Raw genomic sequence first — 16,712 nt, forward strand, 5'->3', positions numbered from 1 at the left:
AATTTAGAGAAAGAACAAGGCAATAGTGCAGGGTGGTGATATGGGTAATGGTAACCAGACTGTGACAGGGAGGGACAGAGTGTATATAAACATAAAAAAGAGAATCAGCAAATATGGTCAGAGTAGGGAAAAATGGCTTCAAACTAAGAGGGGAGGAGGGTTCAGGTGAAAGGGTATTTAGAAATCCAAAGATAAAAGTTGAGGCAATAAGAAAGTATATCGATGTGGGTAAAGACAAGCAGAGTGGGACAGGAAGGGTCAGAGCGTTTAACATAAGAATGCATCAGAGTCTAAGGTCCATGCATAATAAAATTGAAGTCACTTTATCTGAATGTGCAGAGCATCCACAATAAGATATATGAACTCGTGGCACAAAGAGATAATTGGTTTAGATCTAATCTCCATTACAGAGACACAGTTACAAGGTGACCGAGGTTAAAAATTAAATATTCCAGGGTACACTACATTTCAAAAAGACAGGCAGAATGGAAAAGGAGATGGGGTAGTCCTGATAATAAAGGATGACATAAGGACATTAGTGAGAAAGGATCTTGGCTCAGAAAATCAGGAAGTTCAATAAGTATGGGTGGAGATTAGGAATAGAAAGGGTCAGAATCACTGACGGGACTAGTTTAAAGGCCCTCTAACAGTAGTTTTACCATCAGAGCATTAAACAAGAAATTATCGGAGTTTGTAACAAAGACAATGTTATGGTTGTGGGGGCTTTAATCTTCATATAGACCAGATCACTCAAATTAGGCAAAGGTGGTCTGGAAGAAGATTTGTAGAATATTTTTGAGAGTTTCCTGAAGCAATATGCTGTGGACACAACAAAGGATAAAGGTATTTTAGATCTAGTGTTGTGCAATGAAAGAGGGTTAATTAGTAATGTCATAGTAAAAATTCTACTGGGAAAGAGCAATCATAATACAATTGAACTCTGCACTAAATAATTTGAAAATGACATACTCTAATCACAAACAAGAATCTTAAACTTAAAGCCAATTACAATTACATAGGTATGAGGGACATACAACCAAGGTTGATTGGGTAAATAGGCTAAAAGGTATGGCAGCAAATCAACAGTGGGAAACATTTTTCAAAAAATCAAAACATTCAAAAAATACACTCCATTGAAATACAAAAACTCAGCAAGATCGATCCATCTGTGGCTTACCAGGGAAGTTAAGGGTAATATTAGGTGGAAAGAAGAGGCTTATAATGTTGTAAAGAATAGTAGTAAATCAGAGGATTTAGAAACCAGTGAAGGGCTACCAAAAAATTGATAAAAAGGAAAAAAAAGGAATATGAAAACAGATTGGAAGGGCTTTAAAGTATATAAAAGGGAAGAGAGCAGCTAAAGTAAATGCTCGTTCCTTAGAAGCAGAGGGGCATTTCATGGGAAATGAGAAAATGGCAGATATATTGAACAAATATTTTGCGTCTGTTCACAGTAAAGACACGAGTTACATACCAGAAATAGGGGGTAACCTATGGGCTAATAACAGTGAAGTAATTAATATCAGAGAAAAAGTACTGGAGAAACTTAAGGAATAAAATCTGATAAATCCCCAAGACCTGATGGCCTACATCCCTGGGTTCTAAAAGAGATAGCTGCAGAGATAGTGGATGAGCTGGATATGATTTTCCAAAATTCCCCAGATTTTGGAATGGTCCCAGCAGATTGAAGTTACCAAATGTAAAGCCACTATTCAAGAAAAGAGGAACAAAAAAAAAAACCAGGGAACTACAGGCCAGATAGCCTGACATAAGTCATCGGGTAAGCGCTGGAACCTATTAATAAAGTCTTAACAATGAACTTAGAAAAGGAGAGTATGTTTAGAGCAAGTCAACATGGTTTTACTAAAGGGAAATCCTGTTTGACAAATTTATTGGAGTTTTTTGAGGATGTAACTAATAAGGTAGTTGATGGGGAACCAGTAGATGTAGTATACCTGGAGTTCCAAAAGGCATTCAATAAGGTGCGACACAAAAGGTTAATACACAAGATAAGGCTCATTGAGTTGCAGATGATCTATTAGCAAGGATAGAGGGTTGGCTAATGATCAGGAAGCAAAGAGTGGGAATAAATGGGGCATTATTAAAGTTGGCAGGCTGTGACTAGTAGGATGCTGCAAGGATAAGTGCCTGGGCCTCAGCTATTTACAATCTATACTAATGTCTTAAATGAAGTGACAGAATGTAATGTACCTAAGTTTGCTGATGATGGAAATCTGGACAGGGAGGTAAGCTATGAGGAGGCTGCAAAGAGATATAGGCAGGTTAAGTGAGTGGGCAACAAAGCAGATAATGTGGGGAAGTGAGAGATTATTCACTTTGGCCTTAAGAATAGAAAATCAGAATATTTTTTAAAAGGCGTGGAACTTGTAAATGTTTATGCTTGGAGAGACTTGGGTGTAACCGTACAAGGAACACAAAGTTAGCATGCAGGTGGAACAGGCAATTAGGAAGACAAATTGAATGTTGGCCTTTATTGCAAGCGGATTGGAGTCTTGCTGCAATTGTATATGAATTTGGTGAGACCACACCTGGAATACCGTGTGCAATTTTGGTCTCCATATTTAAGATAGGATCTACTTACATCAGAGGCAGTACAGGGAAGGTTCACTAGGTTTGCCCTGGGATGAGAGGGGGTTGTCTTGTGATGAGGGGCTGAGTAAGTTGGGTATGCGTTCTCCGGAGTTTAGGAGAACGAGAGTGATCTCATTGTAAAGCATTTCAAACTGTTTCAGAGAACTGGCATGGATATGATGGGCCAAACGGCCTCCTTCTATGCCATAATGGCTCTGTTAAACATTCAACATTATGAAGGGGCTTGATGGGGTAAATACTGGGAAGTTGTTTTCCATCACAAGGGAATCTAGAACAAGGGGGCACAGTTTTAGGATAAGGGGCTGATTCATTTAGGACTGAGAGGAGGAGAAATTTTTTTCAAAGGGTTGTGAATCTTTGGCATTCCCTGCTCCAGAGGGTTGTGGATGCTCCATCACTGAATATATTTAAGGCTGAGATGGACAGGTTTTTGGTCTCAGAGAATCCATTGATATGGGGAGTGGACAGCAAAGTGGATTTGAAGCCCAAGATCAGCCATGATGCATCTTGAATGGCAGAGCAGGCTCGACAGGTTGTATGGTCCTCTCCTTCCTATTTATGTTCAAGGGCAGCGGATGCATGGGAACGCCACCACATCCAAGTTCTCTTCCAACTCATATGCCTTCCCGACTTGGAAATATATCACTGTTCCTTCAGCACCACTGCATCAAGATCCTGAAATTCACTGCCTAACAGGATTGCAGTGGTTCAAGGTGGCAGCTGGAACCACCTTCTCAAACACCATTAGGGATGGATAATAAATGCTGGCCTTGCCAGCAATGCCTATGTGTGTGAATGAGTAAATATTTTTCCCTCAATCAGGTAATAAAGGTTCTGGTTGCTTTCCAATTGGTGCGAGAAGCTGGATGTATCAGTGACCAATGTTGGGACTGAGGGTGGGGTGATTAGAAATGTAATGACATCTGATGAAACCACCAAGTATGTGACCAGAGGTGGCAACCCTAATTTTAATTTCAAGGAAGAATTGCACAAGGCAAGTCTTTTTCCCTGACTCAATTCATATTTCAGCAGGCATATTTCATCAATTGGTAATTAAGGCTGAGTTTAGGTTTCTAAATAAATGGGGTGAAATTACACATTATGTTTGGCCCCACAGGCAGATGTACTATGTAAAGCTGGGGATTTAATCAGTTCCACTAAAGAGGATCCTCTCCCAACATTTCTTCCTATTCTAACTTGCTTCTGCATGGGGCCCGTATATATTGATAACTAATATTAATACAACAAGGGCAGATTTCTACATAATTTTGATGACAAGCAGTATAACTTGCAATAGAAAAGCTAGGTAGTGTATGCAAAAATTAACTAGATTCTGACAGTTAAAAGACATGCTAAAAGAGACAGGCTTGCATTTATATAGCACTTTCATGGCTACAGGATGCCCCAAAGCACTTTACGGTCAATGAAGTAATTTTGAAGTGTACACTGTTGTAATTTAGGAAACACACAACCAATTTTCACACAGCAAACTCCTACAACTGCAATGTGATAATGAATGGATAATCTGTTTTTGTGATGGTGATTAAGGGTTAAATGTAGTCTTGACATCAGGTTAACTCCTCTCTCTGTAACATAGTGCCATGGAATCTTTTGCATCCACCTAAGGGAGCAGATGGAACCTCAGTTTAACATCTCATCCAAAAGACGGCGCCTCCAATAAGTGCTGTACTCAAAGTGCTGCATTGAGTCTTAGCCTTAATTTTTGTGCTCAAAGTCTTAGAACAGGACTTGAACCTACAACCTTCAGACTCAGAGGCTAGAATGCTGTCAACTGAGCCACGGTTCACACTCTGAAATCTAACAAAAATCTAAGAAAACAGGCAAATAAATATTAGCAAAGCCTTTAAAAAAAAATTTTAAATCAGATTTTAAAATACATTGTTTCTGCAATGTGGAGAATACTGGCAATGCCCCTTTTGTTGCCCTGTGGTGTTTAGTTGTCAGGCAATGTGGGACAGGAATCACATGAAGGTCAGAAAAGGGTAGGAGTGGCAGGTTCCCCTCCACCCCCCGCAAAGGCAATTTATAAACCAGCTGCGTTTATACAACAATCCTGCAGCATTCATACTAGCACATAAAACAACAGATTTACTGAATTTGTCATCTTGCCAGGAAGCTACTGTACCGATGGGAAATATATATTTAATAATAATATTTCATTTCTGAGCCTATTTAGTAAATCAGAATTACTCTGAATATTCAAGTGTTTCTATTTCAAAACATGAAAGTGCTCAGGAACAATAATTGTTAATAATAAAAAAAACAAATTCACCCACGTGTAAACTATGTTAATCATAATTTTTGGACTTTGAAATTTGAAAAGATTATGGTGATTAAAATCCAACTTAAAAGTTTAGCTATTCAGATAAAATTACATTTGTTAGGGCTACATGGTATCTCAGAGTTCACTGTACACTGATCGAGACATTGAAAATCATGAGAATAGTGCTGGTACATTAGCTATCTCCTGGCCTTTATGAAACTAGCTAAAATTTTAAAAAGTTCTGCAAAAAAAAAATTTTGCGCATATTAAACACTGCAGAAGTGGTTCTGAATGAGGATGAGCTAATGTGTCTTGCTTGTCAAATATTACAGAGTTTAATCAAGACCAAGTGTAAACATAAAAAGCACTAAAAATTACTACAATGGGAGGTGCCTTCTTGGTGGAACAGGAGACAATACTGCAGCAGAAAATGATCATGGTCAACTATTGACCTGGATAGTTTAGACAAGCAAAATCATAGCGCTGTGACTGATGTTATAAATATTTATGCCGTATTACATTCATGAATGAATATTTCCCAAACCAAAATATTTTACACATTGAACAGTGATTTAGTGGCAAAAAGGAACGCTTATTTTCCAATCTATGGCTCTGGAATGTGTAAATGGTGTGGATTGGAAGTACGTAAACTGTCCTTGACATTGGAATCGATATAGATAGTTGTGTAAACAAAGTGAAGGCAATTAAGCTAGGGTAATAATAATTCTAGCAATAGTACACTTTTTGACAATTAGGCAAGATCTAGATCAATTTTCCAGTGGTTCTCCATCTTGATTTTTCCCATGTTTTAAACATTTCTAGAAATTCCAGGGTCAGTAGAGTCCAATGGTCTGCAGTGTACATTCCCTTTGAATGAATGAAGCTATTCCATGATACACAGAACCCTTCTCAATGCCATTATTGTTATGGTAAAAGAGTGAAGATGATAGTGATAAACAGCAAGACTATACTCTTTGTTAAGCTTTTCATGATCTACACAGAAAAAAACAAAACTGAACTGATTTACCTCAAACAAACAATTTCTAAGTTCCATCATACAAGTTCTACTTACTGGAGCTTTTGTCTACATTAGCTAAAGAAGGTTAAACACCATTGGTATATTTTGACAGAGTTTTGAAAAGATACATTGGAGCTTTTTCTACATACGTTGACAGCATAACATCTTTGGATACAGATCTAAATCTTTCCCTTTTCACTAATTAAATGCATATCTGTGACAATTCTCTTCCTGAAGAGTTTTAAAAACTCATTTCTGCTATTCTTTACTATGTTTTCTCAATCTTTGAATTTAAACTGAGATTTGTCTACTTTAATGTTTGCAGAACTCATCTAGTACTCTGAATAATACCCTTCTCTTCGGGGTTCTGCATCTATTTCTGTTTGGTCAATAATGCCAGTAGCCATCGTATCTGTGAAAAGTGAAGCAAAGTACTTAAACTGTACCTCAGACATTGCCTTATTATTCACTGCAAACCTGCCTCATACCTTAGCGTTCCTGTCTCTACCTTGCCTATCCACGTGCTACTAATAGAGTAATAGAAAGTCTTCTATTGCCCATGCTTTTTTTTTAAAAAGACAATTTTCTCTCTTCTCTTAACCTTTCTATTCTATTTTCTGTAGATTTCTTATGTTCTTCGTGTTTTTTATGGCTGTCACTTGTCATTCTGTAAACAATAAATAAGTTTAAAATATGATCTAAACTACCTACTTTTAGGCCGTCAATTGGGTGTACTTCATTTTCCAGAGCTTGTTCAAGTAGTGCTTCACTGCCTGTTGGTGCTAGCAAATACTGACTGAGAAAACAGTCTTGGACACATTCCAAATAACATCTCCCTATTTACCCCAGTTAATTAAAATTTTCCATAATTATGACTTCATTGTTAATAAATGCCAGCAACTTTTAAATTTCATCCTCAATTTCCTTTCCACTGTTTGGCAGTCTATAGCATTCCCCCAGTCATGTGACTGCCTCCTTGCTATTCCATCAGTGCAATCCAGACAGTGCAGCAGCAAAAAAGCTGATCTGACATTTTACAATATGCTCATACCAAATAAGAAAAAATATGACATTTATTACTGGACCATTTCAGTAGTGTCAAATTTTCTTTAATGCAGTAAGCATTTGCAAGAATGTACCATGAAACATATTGTACTTACGGTTAGCATTGGAGTGGTTAACAGTCCCCAGGCAAAGAATTCTAAAAAGATGACAACTACTGCATGATAAACACTGGGCCTCCCAATTCCATGCTGCTGAAAAACAAATATGGAACAGCTTACCATGGGAGCAAAATCAATCATAACTTGCTCTGCAATCAGGCGTTTTGCAAAGTATAGTAACTTAATACTTGAAGTAAACATAGCATTTTCAGTACACTTAAGCATTCAAAGGGAGCTGTAGTAGATATTTCACCCAATGCATAAATTCATATTTTGTAAAATGGTAAAAAAAATTTATTCATTCATGGGATCCAAGTGTCGCTGGCTAGGTCAGCGTTTATTGCCCATCCCTAATTGCCCTTGAGAGGATGCTGGTGAGCTGTCTTCTTGAACCGCTGCAGTCCATGTGGTGTAGGTACACCCCTGAAGGCAAAAGATGTGTGCGTGTAATTAAGGCATACATACACCTGGTACATATGCAATTAACTTGATTATAGTAATTATGATTCTCTCATTTAAACTTATCTTGATCCTTCTGTTCTCTGACTGCCATCCCATCTTAATCTTCCTTTTGCCCTCTTAAGGTTTCTCAAATATGTTATTGCGTCCTACATTGATGCTCATCTCTCTCAAAATTCCTGCTCAGATTTCTCTCATAGACCTGCCATCCTAACCTGAATCACAATTTGCAGATGCAGCTAGTTCCCAGTGCTATCCACCTTTGTCTTCGATGATACAAGAGATAAGTACTGCGGAACCGGAAATAGGAACATAGGAGAAGTAGGCCATTTGGCCCTTTGAGCTTACTCCACTATTCAGTAAGATCATGGTTGATCTGCTTGTGGTCTCAACTCCACTGTCCTGTTTGCCCCACACAATCCTGGACTCCCTTGTCTAACAAAAATCTGTCTAACTCTGCCTTGAATAAATTCAAAGACCCAGTCTCCACTAGTTTCTGGAGAAGAGAATACCACACACCAACAACTCTTTGGAAGGAAAACAGAAATGAAACAAAAACAAAAAAAAATGCTGGAAATACAAAAAGGTAATTGATCTGAAAGGTTAAGCCCGTCTATAATGTTCTGCAGTGGGCACCATGTTATCCTTCCCCATTGCTCTTCTGCTGTTGTTCAGCTTTGTAGGAATGCATTCATGTAGTATACAACAATGAATAATTTGCTAAAGTTATCCGGACAATCAAAATAAAATTTCTACAAACAGCAAAAGGCTTAACTTAATTTTTCATTGAAAACAGTACCGATACACGCATTATCAATAGGTAATAATTAGGTGAAAAGAGAATAGAAAATCTCATCTCATCATTCAGGTAATCGAACTGCCCACTCATCATCCATAACCTTCTGATTTACCTGTATCCATTTCTATTCATACATGCACTATGCAATATTCTTACAATTACACTAATTTTGAAATCTGAAAAGCATTTCATCAGTTAGATGAAATAACTAAAGCTCTGCATAAAAAAAAACGTTTCTAATGCTCAAAGATATACCCAAGCAAACAACAGGTGTTTTACACAAAGAAGAAGGCAAGAAATTTTTCAAAATGCCAGATGAAACCTGAGTTGCTCTCATGCCTCAAAGCCGTTGATAATCATTAGTAGAAACCAGGGAAAAAGATTGCTGTCCTTTTGACAGGGTAAGTGAGTAGGTTTTTTTTTCAAAACTTGATCTCAGGTACCTAGCACTTCATGGATGCCCAGCTTGGGCTATTGGGATCTGTCTTTAGATTAACATTACTATGTCACCAATGCAACCTTACACGATGAAAGGTGTCCTCAGGTCTATGACTTGATTTTGCCTTCACAAGATTGGTGCATGGTGAGATGGTGGTGTAGTGGTAATGTCACCGGACTATTAATCCAGAGGCCTAGGTTAATCCTCTGGGGGCATGGATTCAAATCCCACCACAGCAGCTGGTGGAATTTAATTTTGATTAATAAAATCTGAAATTTGAAAACTAGTTTCACTAACTGTGACCGATAAACTATCATCGATTGTCACAAAAACCCATCTGGTTTACTAATGCCCCACTGGGAAGGAAATCGGCCTTCCTTAACTGGTCACACCTACATCTGACTCTAGACCCACAGCAATGTGGTTGGTTCAACTGCCCCCTGAAATGGCCTGGCATGCCACTCAGTTCAAGGGCAATTAGGAATGGGTAACAAATGCTGGCCTCGCTAACGTTGCCCACATCCCATGAAAGAGTAAAAAAATTATCCAAGCTCCTTGTGAACATGTGTATTTAATTGAGTTAGTGAGAAAAGGGTGAAATAGGTTACTTCTTTCTGTTGGCTCCCTCCCTCCTCGACCCAGTCCATTAACCATGTTCTGAAGAACTTAGTCAGCAGTTATCGCAACCAAAAGTGGCTCAGTGGTAAACCCTGAAGTTCCCTATTTAGAGAACATTTTGTGTAATTACTTCCCTCAGTGCTTCCTCCAAGTGATGTTTAACACAGAGGAGTACTTACCGATAGAGGTGTGGGAAGTGGTGTTCAGTAGTGACTTAGTTTGACTTGAAGCTACAAGGCTTCATGACATCTACAATGTTGAGGATGCCCAGGACTCCTTCCACCTAAATGTTACGCCCCCCTTGAAGGAGGATCTATCTTGCCAATAGGACAAAATATACCTAAAGATGGTGATCTAGAATTTTGGCAGGGATAATTGAGTGCAGCACAGTAAAATTAAGAAAATACTTTTTAATCCACACTGTAATGACAGTGCCATTGTGGATCAATTGAAGCTGTGACATCATTCAAAACCATGCAACATTAAAGCACACTTTGAAAGATAATTGTGCTAAATATTTGGCAGATGGTAGAGAGAAATACAGTCTTAAACACCAAAAAGAATTTACGTAAGGCAGACAAACTGTAAAAGAACAAGGAGTATGGTCACTTCATTCATCACAAAAATAGATCAATAGAATCAGCTGTTGGATAGGACATCATTTGTCAATTCTTACATAAAAATCCATAATCTTATATTCCCATACCAGTTTCCTAATTCAATTGTACTTGTAGCACTCTTAAAATACAGTACCCAGGCTAAATTCTGGTACCATATCTGCATCACTTATTTCTTATTGCAAGAATGATAGCATTATATTAACTGACTGAAACAGCTCCCACCCATGTACTACATTTATACTACTGTTATGCAAACTTGATAACCAGTGAAATGAGAGGGTCTCTCAAATTATCTTGAAATGTCAAATTAAAAACTTTAAAAGTTCATATGGGATATATAACATAGCTAACTAAGTGCTGATTTTTCACCACTATTTCTGAAAAACTAACTTTCACGCTATACTCCATAACATTTTTAACTTTCTAAAAGAAAAATGAATTTGATTCTTTTTTCAATTTGGAAGCAATACAAAAGGAAAGCCATGAAATATGTCATAAAGTCAGGGTTTTACCTATTCCACACTTGCTAGACCGCAATTTTCTGTTTAAAAGGTTTGGAAAAAAACCCGAGGACTGGTGATAATAAAAGTAGAAAACAACTGACAGAAGCAACAATAAAACAAGTTACACCAACTGCACCATGAATATTTCATTTTCATGCCATATTTCAGTACACATACTGTACCGAATAAGGAAAGTTTCAAAGCAACGCATCCAGATATTCTGCAATTCCCAAAGCCAATTTAAAAATTAAATTTCTCACCCAAGTTTTTATAATTTTAGAGTCTTATCCAATGCATCGCATAAACCAAAAGGCAGCAGCTATGGGATTCAATCCAAATCTTATATGCTGCATTGATCATAAACCACAAGCAACTTGGGCCCACCTGTGAAAAAATAACAGTACCTCACGTCACCATATCCTCCACCTTTTTCACTGAGGTACTAGAGATAAGCTGGATGAGAAACAAGGCAAGTGAAACTTGCTGAGCAACAGTTCTGTCATGACTCTGAGGGATACGTGGAGGAATATAACCATACATTTACTGCTCTTCATTTATTTCAACAAACACCTATACCCACTTTTAATTAGCATCCTTAACTTCCACCCATTGGAGCTTTGTGTTTACATCAAATGTCTAAAGAGGTGTTGTGCAGCTGTTTTACAAAGTAAATGAATAACTTTCTCTTCCTCATCCCTCCCACTTGACTAAAAAAAATGAATTGATAAAAATGGAGGCTGCTGCAACCTTTTCTGCTTTTTTCAACTTGTAATTTCTTGCTTCTCCAAAATATCCCACAGCAAGCACTTTTTGTTTGGCAGGATAATTTGCCTGGTCCTTACCACAAATAAGAATTCAGTTCCTGAGGCTGTGTGTACTTTCTGACCTCTGGCAACTCACTTTTGTCAATCGATTCCGAAAGAATTTACTGAGGAATTTTGCCAACCATGCGCTGCGCACACTGTTGTGGACAGAATACTTTAAAAGTTGCTGACATCAACAGGCTGGAAAGTCCATTACAATGTACAAGATAGGATTGAGCACAGCTCAGGGGATGCTCCCCATCCCTTCCCCCTTCCGATGGTTGGATGATGTATTGAAAGCAGGAATACACATTTAAAAGATTTACGTTTATATAACACATTTTATGTTCCAATGCACTTCTCAGCCAAAAGTTTGCAGAATGTAGTTATTGTTAATTTTTGTCAACAAAAACAGCAGCCAATTTGTACAAAGCAAGGATCAAAGTCAAGCACACATTGGTGGAGGGAGTCTCAGCTTGACATCTCACTCAAAGGATAACATCTCTAAGAATACAATGCACTCCCAGTTTGGTCTAGGTTAAGTGCTCAAGTCCTGAAGGAGAGTTGAACACAAAGTTTCAGAGAAACAGGCAGACAGACATGCACATATACATAAACTAAGTTAATAATTTCCAATTGGAGAATACCATAATTTCCAATATAGCAAACTCTCATTAACAACCATGACAGATGGTGAAAATTAAATTGTTCCCTGGAGTTAGGAAAATTACAGAGGATTTGGAGAATTTAATTAAGGTTTTCTGTTCTTTCTTTTGACTTAAATGCACAACACCAGAATTATTTATTTTAAAAGAGACACACTAATTAGAAGGACCACTACATTACAGTAACAAAAATATCCTCATTCAAAATGAAACCCATCTTAAAATGGGTGGGAAAGTAGAGTACAGTTTTAAACAGTAGGAACTTTCTAATTAATCTACAGTATCAGCATGTTTTGAGCTTTTCTCCAAGACAAGAAAAACTACAGGGTAAAATCTGCTTCATACCTACACTAGATGCACAAGAGGGATAACTTTCATTTTAAAGGTATCAGTGGCAGGAGTAATCCATTGGGAAGATTTTATCACTAATCTGCCAGTCAAGGGGAGATAAAGCTTGAAACCAAGGTGCATAAAACAATTGTGGCCTGTGCTTGCCTCCATACTTACATCCACTCAATCTGGCAATAATAACATTATTTAAAAGATTGCAAATTTTTACAAGCACTGCTGCATTTCTTTGATCTTTCAAGTCCTGTCCATCAAGACTTCCCTCAAACACTGAGTGAATCTCCATCCACAAAACTGTTTGCGGTTGCGGTAGTGGGGGTGCAGGGGTGCTCTCAACACTGCAATCAGGTTTTCAGGTGCAACAGGTCTTTTAATTTAAACTTGAGTTTTTAAAAAGATTATCCCCACAGTGACCCGCTAAGCAATTTTTCTTACATCTTTAGATGCAATTTTATGAAATAAGTCACATAAAAAATTGAAAAGCTACCCTGATTGTAGGTTCTTAGACTTGCTATACCAGAATGAAAATTAATGTTCCACTTACTTAATCAAGTTCCCAAAGACAACTGGCATGGAATTCATCATTTATAACTATTTTAAGCTCGGGCGTATTCAAATGAGATTGGGAGAATACTTGTACATAATTTGACACGGGCAAAACAAGGGCAACATTGGGTGCATTTTCAGATCCAAATTCTGGGTTACACCCAAAGAGGGAACTGCAGGCCAGTAAATATTTTTCCATTTAACTGGTAAGGTGCAGAGGGCGGGGAAAAGGAGAAAAAGAGGGCTGATCACGGCCTGGCAGCAGCCCTCAAAGAGTGTTGTGTTGTCGGGATGAACACGTCTGCTCCTCAAAAGTTTTTTAAAAACTCACCTTCTTTGGAGTCAGCTACTTGCTAAGCTACATCCATGTAAAAGCCCAAATACAAGGCAGTCCAATTTCTCAGTGGTCTTAAAACAGACGTTAGGCCTCTCATTAGCATAGACAGCTACTTGAAACACCTGAAAATTATCGAAGGCCAATTACAACATCTAATGTTTTCTGGAGGTTCATGGGCAAAATTGGTTATTTTAACACCATTTTCGGTCTGGAGGAAATGTGCAATAAGGATCAAATTCTTCCTCGTGATTTCATCTAACCAAAGTTTTCATGGATTCACCTCCTTGCTGGCGGTATTAGTGATACAAGAAGAACTGTCAAGTAGGAACTGCCTTTAGAATTATAAATCTACCTGCCTGACCTATTGATCAAGACCCTAAACTCTAGAAGTACAACAGCTTATGCTTGTATAGCACCTTTAACATAATTGTCCCAAGGTATTTTACAGGAGCATTATAAAGCAAAATTTGACACCGAGTTACCCAAGATGATATTAGGGTGAGTGACCAAAAAGCTTGGTCAAAAACGGTAGGTTTTAAAGAGGAAAGAGGAGTAGACAGGCAGACGGGTTTACGGTGGAAATTCCAGACACCAGACCCCAAGCAGCTGAAGACATGGTCACCAGCAGTGGAAAAACTCAAACAGGGACTGCTCAAGAGGTTAGGCTTGGAGGAGTTCAGATATTTCAGATGGTAGTGGAGCTGGAGGAGATTAGAGTGATAGAGCCATGGAGGGATTTGAAAACAAAGTTCAAAGTTTAAAAAATTGAGGTATTGCTTAACCGGTAGTCAATGTAGATCAGTAAGCAAAAGGGGTGATGCGTGAATGGGATTTGGTATGAGCAAGGACACGGCCAGAGTTTTGGGTGACCTCAAGTTGACATAGGGTAGAATGTGGGAGGCCAGCCACAAGTGAATTAAAATAGTCAACTTTGGAAGTAACAAAGACATGGATGAGGGTTTCAACAGTAAAGGTGGAGCCAAGTGATGTGTGGAGGTGGAAACAGATGGTGTTAGTGATGGTACTTAAGTGTGTTTGGATGCTCATCTCGTGGTCAAATATGACACTTGGTTGCGAACAGTCTGTTTTCGGCCTCAAGACAGTTGCCAGGCATAGGGACAGAGTCAGTAACTAGGGGTAGAGAGTTTTCAGTGGGGACTGAAGACAATGCTTTTGGTTTTCCGGACATTTTATTAAAGGAAATTTCTGTCCATCCAGCATTGAATGTCAGAGAAGTAATTTGATAATTTAGAAACAGTTGAAAAGTTGAAAGTGGTGGTGGTGAGGTAGATGCTGGGTGTCATCAGCATGCATGAAAGCTGATGCTGCGTTTTTGTATGATGTAGTTTAGGGGCAGCATGCCAATGTGAAATAGGAGGAGACTATGGATAGATCCTTGGTGGGGAGAGGGGCAAAATCACCAGAGGTAATGGTGTGTGAGAGTAGAAAGAGAAGGCATTGCAGATGACACTTAGACAACAGTAGAGAGGGGATGGAGGAGGATGGTCTAGTTGAAGAGCGGGTGAAAAGAGGGCCGAGAGGCATGACCACCACCGGGGTGGGTGAAAGATGCTGGACACAGTAACTAACACCTAGAAAAGCTATCCAATGCATTCCAGTCTGTGGCTCAAGAGCAGAGTGGCCACGTTCCGAGAAAAATCAAGTGTAACATCACAGGAAAACAGATAAGTAATTGGTTAGTGAATATTTTGCTCATTTATCTTCAAAATCCATGTAATTTATTAGTAATTGTAGGGTTTTATTAGTTTTCTTAAGCTTTACTAGTGGTAGTAAAGGTTATTGGGAGTAGCAGAGTTTATGATGTGTTAATATGTAATTACGACGACAGGGAAGGTGATGTGTTTCAACTGCAGAATGTGGGTATGCCCGGGCATTGGAACAATCCAGGAGAAACACATCTGCAGTAAGCGTCTGCAGCTTGAGGAGCTTCGGCTCAGTCATTGAGCTGAAGGCTGAGCTGCAGACACTGCAATGCATCAGTGAGAGGGAAAAGTTACCTGGACACTTTGTACCATGTGACAGTCACACCCCTTAGGATAGGGTCTTCTGATTTGGTCAGTGTTCAGGGACAAGAGCGTGTGATCTGAGTGAGGCAGATTTGGGGACCCAGAAAATAGAATTGGAGGAGCTTCAGCCTTTGCAATTGTCCAACAGGTTCAAGGTTTTTGCAGCCTGTATGGATGAAAGATGTGGCTGCAGAGCAGTTGAGCAAACTGACCATGGCACAGGAAGCCATTCAAGCAGAGGGAGTTAATAGGAATGTTGTGATGGTTGGGGATGGACAGTTCTCTGCAGCTGAGAGCAAGAGTCTGGAAAGCTGTGCTGCCTGCCCGGTGTCAGGTTTTGGGAAATCTGCTCTGGGCTGGAGAGCAACTTGCAGTGGGAGGGGGAGGATTCAGTGGATGTGATCCACATAGGTACCGATAAGTGCCATGAAAATATAATAATTTTCATAATATTGTGATTGATTGTAAAGGTAGGTTAGTAGTGGGGTTTGGACTAGTTTCTCTCTGTGGATGTGTGCGTGTATGGGCGATTTAATTGAATTGGAGACAGCTGGTCTGGAGCTTTTGGGTTGTCAAAAAGGAAGCTAGGTTTGAAATGCTAAATATGTAAACATGGCTGAAGTTTTAAAATGTGAGGCATGAGGAAAATTTGCATTTTTAGATAAATTAGAGTAGCTTGAATTTCAAAAAGATGGTAGGATGTTACACCCAGCTAAAAGAAGCTAAGCCAAACAGTGTGTACATTTTCCCCAAAGGTTACTGATAATATGAGTATTATGAAAGATTTATATTATGAGAAAAGTAAAGTTGCAAAGACATATTGGAACAATGGAATTAACATTAAAAATAAAGAAACATGTATAAAGGAGATGAGATTATATGTAAGGAAGGAGGCATTCTAAGATCTAACACAAGTGTGAAAAGCCTCCAGCCTCTGTGCATCAAGTTGCTGTCTACAGGAACTGAAGCTAAGAAAACTCACTTTGAATATCACTGTCCAGAATATTGTGTGCTTTGCTTGGGTCTGTTGAAATTTATTTGTTTTTATTAATGCCTTAATGGAGGTGTAACTAGGAGCCAGATTAATTAGGGGATTTTGCAGTTATTACAGTAGTAATTTGTAAACCTACGTACGTGTTTAAAATCTTTTCTTTTATTAATAAATGTTTAGTTTTTTAAAAAAAACCTCTAAGTCTCAGTGGACTTATTACAACTGAATTCAAGGCACACATCTCGAAACAAAATATAAATTGCAAAACAGTTGTGGCAGCTGTTTCAAGTTTCCCTCTGGGATTTGAGCAGCTCGGCATTTACCATCCACTGTGCCATAACAAAATGCAGAACTAGGGAAGGAGCTCAGCTGAGGGAGTATGAGAAGCTAGGGGTTAAATTAAAAAATAAAACCTCAATAAGTAATAATCTCTGGATTACTACCTGAGCAACGAAACAATTGTCTTAGGGTAAATCAGA

The 16,712-nt window shown here is 38.6% G+C and overlaps 1 protein-coding gene across 2 annotated transcripts in view; it reads right to left on the reverse strand.

Annotated features, from left to right (window-relative positions):
• Positions 1-16,712, reverse strand: part of LOC144696773 (hippocampus abundant transcript 1 protein-like) — a 125,076-nt gene that overhangs the window by 85,528 nt on the left and 22,836 nt on the right. The window contains exon 2 of one of the 2 annotated variants that reach the window (XM_078568503.1): positions 7,076-7,168. In XM_078568503.1, the coding sequence (XP_078424629.1) occupies positions 7,076-7,168 (93 nt within the window). Of the gene's footprint in view, positions 1-7,075; positions 7,172-16,712 lie in introns of both variants that reach the window. The other variant, XM_078568494.1, reaches the window with a different exon arrangement.

The sequence above is a fragment of the Cetorhinus maximus genome, chromosome 2 (assembly GCF_964194155.1).
Source record: "Cetorhinus maximus chromosome 2, sCetMax3.hap1.1, whole genome shotgun sequence".
NCBI lineage: Eukaryota > Metazoa > Chordata > Chondrichthyes > Lamniformes > Cetorhinidae > Cetorhinus > Cetorhinus maximus.